This window comes from Cydia pomonella, chromosome 3 (genome assembly GCF_033807575.1).
Source record: "Cydia pomonella isolate Wapato2018A chromosome 3, ilCydPomo1, whole genome shotgun sequence".
In the NCBI taxonomy this organism is placed as follows: domain Eukaryota; kingdom Metazoa; phylum Arthropoda; class Insecta; order Lepidoptera; family Tortricidae; genus Cydia; species Cydia pomonella.
Genome location: NC_084705.1, coordinates 30102059 through 30113522, shown reverse-complemented (window position 1 = coordinate 30113522; position 11464 = coordinate 30102059). Strand labels below are relative to the sequence as shown.

Sequence of the window (11464 nt, the reverse complement as noted above, 5' to 3'; positions counted from 1 at the left end):
AACACTACGAGATGAGTAAAACCACTGGTCTAAAAACGTACTACAATACAATACAATACAATACAATCATGAATTTACTGCACAAGAAGAAAACGGGATCACTCGTTCAATAGGTCATCGTCAGCCTAATTTCGTACTGTACAATAGTCTCGGCTGTTAAATATTAGCATAAATGCATGGAAAATGGAGCTTCCGGACACCTGTCATATGAAACCCCAAGTTCATCAAGAAGATCGGATCAGCTTAAAGCGGAATGCAATTCGAAATAATGACCAAGTTACAATTAATACATGTCATTATCGGCGCTCACCCTTCTTCGCGCGCGCGTGGGGCGTATAAAAACGTGCGCGCGCGTACCGCTCGGCACACAACCAGTCTTCGGCGGCGGCGGAGACGTGCAGCAACATGAAGTTCTTGGTGAGTTCAGTGAAGTGAAGTGACAGTGACGGTTAAGTGAAAAGTAAATTGAAAACGGCTACCTTCTATCGATCCCGCATTTAACACCCACTCGTTGAACAGGATCTGGATCGTAAAAAAGTGACTGAAAAGATCTAATCGGGATTCTGAAGTCCAAATGCACTTTTGGGACTTTTAGCCGCAGAAGGGGTTTAAGGGGGCTGGTTTTTCAAAATATCTTGTACTCGATCTTATTTTCAAAAAAAAGTTGAGTTCAACTTATTTTGAGCTCTTCGCCCGCTTAGTTACTTAAGTTCCTTACTGAACATGAAATTATATTCACAACATCATCATTTGTAATTATTAGAAACAACTCACAAATTTTGATATTTACATATAATTTTAACAATTCGCAACTTCGTATAGGTTTAAAGTATGTTTATATCAAACCTGACATATCATTTCCTTGGACGAGTGGGTGTATTATAAGAGTAATTTACTTTTCACTTTCAAAGTCTCCAACCGAGAGTAAATTATACCTCCATAACTTAAGCTAAAGTGAATTAAAAGTAGCACTTATTCACTTTGTAGATTCGTGTAATTAATTTAAGTAGCTTTATTGCAGAGCAGCTAATAAATATATCAATTACCCTATATTTAATTTGTTAGATTTTCTATTTAATGTTTATTTGATTTATCCTTATTTAAAACACGATATTAACATATAACAAGAGCAATATTACTTACAAGTATTTGACGAAATAATTATATACTACATACTATAGATACTCATTATACTTCGGACACCGGATAGCCTGGAGAGCGTTATTATGACGGGCAAAGTTGAAGGCATCAGATCTCCTCTCTCTACGAGGTGGTGTGCTTATATCACGGCACCTATGCAATTAAAATTGCACGAGAAACCTGGTCTTCAACAGAAGGACATGATGTCACGATCCTCAGTATTGAGGGAACGACAGAAGAAGAGACTATTGTAAAATTTACGAACCGACAATAGTTGCAAGTTCCAAAATAACTAGTTTCCATGGTATAAAAACAATCACTAAATCCTTAAGTATTTTTACAAACAAAACTTGCAGAGCTTTGCACGAAACAAGCAGCAAATTTTCAAATGTGAAGTTCTCATATTCATCAGAAGACATTTCCCGGTTTATAAATATAAATAAGTGTCAAACAATGCATTTTCCAAGATGTAAATTAGTCGTTATTAGTCGCTAAATGAAACTAAAAATTCGTTCCGCACATTAAATTATGGTGGAAATGCTATTTACAATTTTTATACCATTAACCATTATATAAAATGCACCCTTTCTGCATATAGTTACTCCGTCGACGACCGTTCCGCTAGTCTCCTTACGTCTCGCTATGTGCACACTCAAACGCACCCACCGTTTCGGCTACAAATTAGACAAATTTCGGAGAAAGTCCATTGTGAATTCGGTAAAAGTTTTATGCTACCAGCGTAATACACATTTTCTACTTAATTTTAAATAAAATGAGGATTTCTCTACACAAAAATTAGACAAAGATTGATCGTAAAATAGAAAATGTAATTGAAAATACGAGAAACCGATGTATCCTGCTTAAAAAGTTTTAAGCGGGCACTGGGCTCCGAAGCAGCAGCTGAAGCAACAAGGAAAACGATTAAACGCTAAGATGAAAGTTCCTAAAGTAGGCAAAATAGTTGATCTAAAGGCACATCCAATGTATTGCATTCGTGCCTATCAACTACTTACCTAACAGCAAAGATAAAATCAGCGCAGATTAAAATGTATCCGTATTAGATGCTTATTTACGAAATAATCATAATATAGCGTTTCCTCTGATTAAGGCATGGATTAGGTGTTAAAGTCATTGTAGCGTGTATTCGTTGGATTAATTATTATCAATCTATCAATATCTATCCATAGTTTATTATTATCATAATATTTTTTTCCATCGCGGGCAACTGTAGTGCTTGCTAAAATGCGAAGTCCATATATCAACAATTGGCGGAACATTTATATGTTTTATACTGGCAATCAATTAAAGCCACTATCCATTACGTCTACATTAAGTGATAGCCAAACTATATAACTTATGAGCTGACTAAATATAGATCATAGGCGTAATACAGTTACGCAATTCATCCAACATGCTCGACGAGCCGATTACGAATAATTACCGCGAGTCAGCGACCGAACGATCTAATGACAGATAATTGTTCGATAATATTACGAGCAAAATAGATCATCGGAACAATGGTTATGTATGTTGATATTGCCTGAGATTATTGACAATACAACGTACTTATAAAGAAAATATAACGTCGGTCTTACGTAAACCTCGTTGAGCAGTACATCCCATGTTTCTACTAGTAACGTTCCATAAAAAATGTTGTAAGTACAGTCAACAATACTATTAGCTTAGCACCTTTGCATACAAACTTCTATGCAGGGGCGTACCTTTTCTCTGCAGCTGACTGTACATGATGTGTCACAAACGACATGTAATCGGCTTTTAAAGCTGTAGAGAAAATGATTAACAGAAGATAAAAAGGGCAGTAAATGTGTTAAACACATTCGCTTTCTATAAGTGCTCTGTTATTAATCTCAAATTGCTGGCTAAGTAGTTCCGACAGTGTGTCTCATTACAACTGCTACAAATGATCGGTTACGTATATGCTTATCTCGTTGCTTTCTCTGCGTAGTAGGAATTAAACATTCTAACAGTAGTTTACTTTAAAATGGTGTGTTTAGCAACATTTGTACCTTGTTTTTGGACTGTAAAGTCGAACTGCGTTGACAACTTCATTTCTCTGCTTTCTTCATCTATTACGAGCAACACCTAAGTAGAAATATGTAATTATCGACCAAGGCACTCACAAATATCTGAACACGACTTTATTGTCAAGGCATTAGGGTGCGTGTTTAAATATTTTTGAGCACCTCGGCCGCTCCGATATATCTGATGGCGACAATACATCTAAATCGAATTCATTCATTGTAAATTTAGTTTGCATGTAGTGTTTAGGTACCTACTGCATTTCAATGTCGAAATAACTTCATCTGCCTTTAATTTTATTATGCAAAGTAACCTTGTTTAATTAAGCACATTCAGATTTCTTTCCGAGCTCTAAAACCTGGTTTAATTGCATCGATTATTCTGGTCATTCGGGGATTATGCGTTCATGTAATAGCGAGATCTGCAGGATAGGCTTTTTATAGACAGATACATCCTGTGTAATTATATTTTCAATCAGAACGGAACGGTTATCTTTGTATTAGATTTAATAGACCATTGTTTGTTTGAAACTGGGCTAATGCCTGACTGTCTAAAGTTGCTGTTTGAACACGCGCCGCCACTTTGTAGAACCAGATTTATTTAACGATTACTTCAAAAGTAAAAGTAAATTTTCCACGACGAGGAGAATATGTAGTTGCCAACCTGTTTTGATATCGTATCCTATCGTTATATAATGGTATTCAGGTCTTGCAAGTGCAGATTAGTCTGGTAGAGGCACATAATTTTCCCGGGTGCGACATGTTTTCGTTGTCGTAACACTATACGTAATGTAAACTCTCTGATTAAATTGGGTAGCGATAATATTTAATCTTATTACAAAGCTTAAAAACAAACATTAATCGTTAATTAAATAAAATTAAACTTATATTCTAATCAATGAATAGAGCTTATTAATACATAATCAGACGGTAAAAAGTTACATAGACGTTTTTGTATAATATTAACATGGACATAGGGGGAAGTTACGCATAAATATAACATTACATTACACAACGATTAAATCTAACAATAGCTCTCATAGTTACAGCTTTTTAGCGTCACCTACGGCTAATTACTACACGAGAAACAAGGGGAGATAAACAATTCAAATTCCACGCTCGACTTTGACGTGTTTAAGTTACCACTTCCTCGGTTTCCTCTTTTCACTTACGATTACGACATACTTAACGGCATGTTCACATTTTAATGTCGTCGTTTTGTCCACAGGTTGTTTTAGTAGCCTCATTGGCCGTGGTGGCCTTTGCCAGCGAGGAGAAAGGCGCACAAAAACAGGCGGCAGCCGAAGACAAGAAGCAGGACAAGCGAGGAATCTACGACATCGGCCATTATGGCGGTGGCGAGGAGCACAGCTTCGGCGGCCAACAGAGCCATGACTTCGGCGGTCACGACTTTGGTGGGCACGAGTCCCACGGCCTGAGCCAAGGACACGGCGGTGACTTCGGCGGCTCCCACGGCTCGTGGCAGCCCATCGAGTCCCATCACGGACACGAGCACCATGAGCACGTCAAGCACGTCGAGGTCGTAAAGAAGGTCCCCGTGCCTTACACTGTCGAAAAACACGTGCCCTACACCGTTGAGAAGAAAGTGCCCTATGAAGTCAAGGTGCCCGTGCCCCAGCCCTACACCGTCGAGAAGAAAGTCCCGGTCACCGTCAAGGAGTACGTCAAGTACCCCGTGTACGTCCCTGAGCCCTACACCGTTGAGAAGAAGGTGCCTTATGAAGTCAAGGTCCCGGTCGACAAGCCCTACGAAGTCAAAGTGAAGGTCCCCACCCCTTACACCGTTGAAAAGAAGGTGCCCTATGAAGTCAAGGTCCCCGTGCCCCAGCCCTACACCGTGGAGAAGAAGGTCCCCTACCCAGTGAAGTACGAAGTGAAAGTTCCCCAGCCCTACGAAGTCATCAAGAAGGTTCCCTATGAAGTGAAGGTCCCAGTCGACAAGCCCTACAACGTGTACGTGGAGAAGCCTTACCCCGTGACCGTCGAGAAGCCCTATCCCGTGACCGTCCACAAGCCCGTGCCGTACGAGGTCAAGGTCCCCGTCGACAGGCCCTACAAGGTCGAGGTCGAGAAGCCCTACCCCGTGCACGTGAAGGTCCCAGTGCCCAAGCCCTACGACGTGTACAAGAAGGTGCCCTACACCGTCGAGAAGAAAGTGCCTTATGAAGTGAAGGTCCCCATCGACAAGCCGTACCCCGTGTACAAGGAGGTGCAAGTGCCCCTCGTCAAGGAGGTGCCGTATCCCGTGAAGGTGCACGTGCCCGTGTACTTCAAGAAGGAGGTAGAACACCATCACCATCAGCACCACGAGCCCCAGCACCACGAGAGCCACGGGTGGAACTGAGCAGGAGTACTACGTTAGGTCTCACACCAGTACCTTATTAGGCTAAGTTCGAAATGTGATCAATTAGTATTTGTAGTGTATATATGTTTGCAAAATTGCAATGGTGCTCGCTCGGCAAGGTTGTGATGGCCCGGGAGACCGGGTCTAACGGCTGCAAGGCTACCATGGACATCGAATATCGAATTTTCCATCTGCGTCTCCATCTCGCAAATGAAAGAGAAGTAGAGATGTAGATAGATCTTTGAATTTCGATGTTCGCGGTAACTCTTCTGAAATGAAGGCTAACTTTCCGCATAGAATTGTCTACAATTCGCGGTACCCAGTTGTATTATAGTGATCTGTTATTACTTGTTTAGCTTTTTGTATGCTTTTGTTATGTATGTAAAATAATCAAAGTACTTTGTGCTTTGAACTGAGGCTGATTTATTAAAAAAATGAAATATGAAAATGTATTTTTCTTCATTGGACGATGAGAGGTGTAACTGAAATGTGGTCCCAAAATTGTCGGAGATTTGAAGGTCATATGGATGAACCAACTCCCAGTACAAGTACGCACAGTTCTTTCTGTCAACAACGAAATGTCACTGGATACTCGCGCCAAAAATTTCATTATTCAACCGGCTATCACGCGTTTCACTAATACTCCTCCTGCTCGGACCCCATAAAGCTAAATAACTTTTAGACTTATGTAAATAGCATATACTGTTTAAAACATAACCCCATCATTACTGGGTAATAAAATAACGTAATATAATGTTGGTTCCGATGTCAGCTGATAGATAATTGTTTCTCTCTCAGCCCCAAGTTACTAGAATTTAAAAACTATCCGAGATAAACAAATGATGATAATTTGTGTCAAATGCAATCCGTCTCACAACTAAGTAGCATAGAGAAGATTACAAATATTGATGATATGTGAAAGTAGGCTCTACTCGAATTTATTTCATTAGATCATATTAGGCACACGTCGTGACCACTGAAGTGATAAAAAAGTGGCCAAAAAATAATAAAAATATGTGTCACATTACATACACATGAAGGCCACAGAAAGTAATGTGCAGAAAACAATGAAATAGTTAACAGAAATATTAGAGATTGTAATCCGCTTTAGCATTGAAATGTCGATGTTTTCGATAGTAATTGTGCAACAAACGTAATGGTATTCTCGCAACATTGATTGCTCTTTTAGCCATGCAGTAATTGGTGCATTACGTGAACGGTGGATGTGTGGTCTCGGCGCCTGCGCAACTCTGTATATAACATAATCTAGAAGGACATATGCGTAGATGAAAGGCGTACATGTAGAAGCCATTTTTGATTGAGTTCGCGTGCAACTACGTAAGGCTAGCCGCAGATTCCAGGGCTGACTGGGCTGGATAGGCTTTCTTTAGCAATATGTAGATTCCATCATTAATCTCTGTAATATTATACTCGTATTATAAATAGGAACCTAATGATCGGTCAACTTACTGCTGATTTTGTGGTTGATGCAGTGGAACCATTGGAAGATGTTTTTCGGATGTTGAATCATTTAGGGCTAAGGATATGTGTATATAATATATACATATACTATATATTATATAGTATGAAGGTACCTAATACTAGAAAATTGTTAATATGGGTTGATGACAGTACGGTTGAGAAAATTGTTAATATGGGCAAAAATATGGCCTAAAATGTATATTGTGTGTGTAATTTTTATAAATCTTGAAATCTATGCGGAACATCATAGGTAACACCCAAAAACGTGAACTTAATTTGATTTAGCTACTTGATGGAGAACTTTTAAAAGTAAGGAGACTGTTTTTAAAAACCCCTATAATAACTCCGTACATAGTCATAATTATTGAAGTACTAAATGATTTTTATATTTTAACACTTCGCTTGCATTGCATCGATATTTTGATTTTGACCTTGACTGAGTTGAATAATCATATAAAATTCGCGCAATATCATACCTCAGTTATTAGTGTCAAATCCATGACTGATAAATAACGCTTTTTCTACGGATCGCCCGCGCATCTATTATGATTCTTTCGATTTTATTGACTGTGCGCACGCGATGACTCGCTTGATCCGGAGGCCTGTTCAAATAGTAACTTCTTGTTATCAATGCGTTACGGATAGGGAATGCAACCGGTAAATATTTTGTATGATAATTACCGGTAATTTACCGGTATAGGTCCTGTCTACTACGACAACGCGTGCCTTGAATCATCATGAAAAAGGTTAGATTTGACAAATCTGAGCGTCATATTTGGTATGACACGAACTAAAATTCCTATACAAATTATTACCGGTTTGTATTCCCTAGTTACGGACATAATCTGTCAGCTGTCAACAGTCAATCAACGGTGATCTTTAACCAGAAATATCATTCTTGACAGATCAAAAGCGTTACCTATACCTAACAAATTGATAACAAAATTTTACTATCTGAATAGGCCACACTGTTAGGTCATCAGACGGGTCAGTAGACTTAATGGTAATGTTATGACAATGAATGACCTACTCACGATAGATTCTTCGGATGTGTACTGTCAAGTATTTTGTAAACATTTTTTTAAATTTTTTGGAGCAACAGAAACGTCAAGTTATCCATCGAATATCGAATTACTAAGATACTTCTTCTTCTTCCTCACGTCGCCCCGGCATTTTGCCACGGCTCATGGGAGCCTGGAATTACTAAGTTACTTATTCGTTATTACGAGTATATAATGTTAGAATATACTGCGTCGGTTAGCCAACGTAAACGGCTGTAGATAAATTTCATTGTTGTGTAGCGATACCTGTCGAGCAATTTTTGGCTTACAAACGAGAATAAACCATTTTAATATAGGTACATATTTTGTTCTTACCTATGTGTGCGCACACGAGAGTTTTGTGTGTGAATTATATAGGTATTTAGCGCTCATAAGAGATGCACTCAAGACATACATCGATGGTTCCATCATCCTTCAGCCTCATACAATATATCTATCCACACAATATATCCACCCAAAATATGTTCTATTCAAAACAATTGACTTGAAATAATTAATATAATCAGGCGTTAATGCGGAAATCCATATTAATCAAAACATAAGTATTACTTTGTTAATCCGTGAAATAAAAACATGCTAGTCAATGACCAAGATGTAGATACATAGCTGTACTTGTACATGTGTTTTATTTAACATTTTAATCAACTGTTACATACCAAATTAATAATAAAATATTTTATTTAGGTACTTAAACGAATACCTATGACTTTGTTTCGCCATTTGCAGTAAACGCAGTTTGAGCAACATCCGCGCAACAAGTAAAATGAAAAGCAAATATAATAACTAACTCACTGATTATCTGTCAATTGCTTCATCAGTGTGTCATATTAGTTGGACGTGGTTTTACTCGGGAGGATAGTAATTATTTGTTGAGGTAATGTGTAAGTGATTTTATGTGGGGTTTGTAGGAAATCTTGTGGCGTGTTATTTCTGCTTATGTAAATGCTATAATGTGGGAAGTAGAGCAGCGGAACACAATTAAATATATTAGGTATATGTAAGGTCCCTGCTGATCCTGGAGTCATGCTAATTCCGAATAGTGGTCACCTCTCACCTCATCTTTATTGCTAAGTACGTTTAAAGGTGCGACCAGACCGCAGCTTAAAAAACGGTCACGATACGGAATCGCAGTGATGCGTCGTATGCGTACCGTTTTTGACGCATGCTCCCCACACCGCTGCTTAAAATACGCTGACGCACCGTAAATTGATCTGCGTAAAAAATCGCAAAAAATATTACACGGAGATCTTATGGCAGACACCCCACCGGTGACGTAAAAGACGCAAAGATTTGCAAACAAAAAAGATTCGCGTGAAGCACGTCACTGCGATTCCGTACCGTCACCGTTTTTTAAGCAGCGGTGTGGTCGCACCTTTAAGATTACGTGTACTCACTCGAACAGTGACGAGTACTCGGACGCTTACCTTAAAAATGAGTATAATTCGTGAATTTCTGAGTTAACTATATGTAGTCATGTATCACCACATTGCAGGTTAATTCTAGTCCTTAAAGATATTTCCTTTCTACACCAATTCATGCTTACTAATATATATATATATATATATATATATATATATATATATACAAAATATTATAGGGGCGTTCTTACACAAATTGCGATGACTAAGTCCCACGCTAAGCAAAGATGACTTGTGTTGTGGGTACTCAGACAACGATATATGTATAATATACAAATACTTAAATACATAAAAAATATCCATAGCTCAGGAACAAATTTCTGTGCTCATCACACAAATAAATGCCCTTACCGGGATTCCAACCCAGGACCAGCGGCTGCAAAGGCTTGGTCATTACCCACTGGCTAGGAATAATAATATTATGAGACAATTTTATAGTAATATAGAAATATCAATAAAGCTTGTGTTGTCTAAATAACTAAACATTTTGAATCTTTATCTTAGTATCAGTATCAAGTAAAGTACTCTTACTAGGATTTGAACTCAGGACCACCCGCTCCGTAAGCAGATCATGAACGCTCAATTGCGCTAACAATTAAGCTCTTAACTATCCTCAAGGCAATTAAACTAAAATCGGTACAATTGGAGCAATTCCATATTAACCGCCTTGCGTAAGACAAGAGCACCTTGCATTACTTGCAACAATCAATGCAAGGTCACTGTATGGGTGAAATTAATCGCTATTCAGTTTTATTTCAATTTACAATCACTTTCTGTGCCTCGGAAATTACTGGGGGTTTATTCTCTAGCCAGTCTAGCCGTCTACAAATCCTTGAAAAAGTCAAATATTTTTTTTATTTGTCGTGAGATTCAGAAATGTAATGTAAAACCTGTTTTCGGCAGCTAGATAATATATAATCTACCTTGCTAGACTGCGATAAGTACTCTGGGCTTCTTCTTTTACTTATGCTACTAGTAATTTTTTTTAAGATATTCGAATGTTAGGAAGAGCTCACAAGTAACATTAGGACATGTAAAAATATCTTATTATTTCTATGCTAGAGAACTTTTGCGCCATAGGTCGTCCTATCTCGATCGTCTTTCTCGATGGTATGAAATATCAGTAGGTACCCTACAAATTACACTTATTGTGTTTGAGCCCACGCCGTGAGGCCAATTTTCTTGAGCGATATTACAAAATTGAGAGAAACAGAATGACTTTCCGCGATCCATAAATATTAATAATAGGAAGTGTGCTAGCGGGTTAGACGGCTGCCGCGGGCCGTCATTCACGAGCCGACACGAATATGTCAAGTTAAAAAGCTAGCCATGGTATCGCATACATCTGGGATTTTTTTTTTGAAAAAGAGAAACAAACTCAGCTATAATACCGTCCGCTAAGCCGCAATTGTTGTTTTCAGTAAGTATCGCACAAGTTCTTATACAGGTTCGACAAGTATCGCACAGACAGGTATACCCGCAATTGTGCCTTCAAAGAGCCGCATGCGCCTTGTGAGAGTTGTGAGCCGCGGTTTGCTATACATGGTTGCATTTATAGCGCTAGTAATCCTATCCATGGCTATCATGCAAATATTGGCTAGGTGTATAACCTACCGGGGCTAAGTCGTAGGTCCTGTTTGCATATTCAATACGAATACGGTCCTCAACAGGGATTGGCTTTAATAACAAAGCCCTCCCACCCTATCTTCTACACTCGGTTCACTATTAGCTAGGTAATCAAATAAACTAACAAGGCATTAATTTCCCGAAGTCTCTTCTTTTGTAAGTAATAACTAAGTACACACCGACTGCTCCTAGGGCTCTAGGAGCGTGGGTTCCATTCCACCAGATTTACTGTGGTAAACTAATACCGTTGCGATCCCTCATGGCCTACGCTGTCAGATCACATTCAACGTAAATACAGTGTGACATAGTCGTGCATCAGCAGCGTCGTGAATC

At 38.8% G+C, this 11464-nt stretch overlaps 1 protein-coding gene across 1 annotated transcript; it reads left to right on the top strand.

Moving 5' to 3' along the window:
• Positions 1 to 288: 288 nt before the first annotated feature.
• Positions 289 to 5992, top strand: LOC133516528 (mantle protein). The gene is made up of 2 exons (XM_061849513.1): positions 289 to 417; positions 4408 to 5992. The coding sequence occupies exons 1-2, from the start codon at positions 406 to 408 to the stop codon at positions 5542 to 5544; spliced, it is 1149 nt and encodes a 382-aa protein (XP_061705497.1). The 5' UTR covers positions 289 to 405; the 3' UTR covers positions 5545 to 5992.
• The last annotated feature ends 5472 nt before the right edge of the window (positions 5993 to 11464 follow it).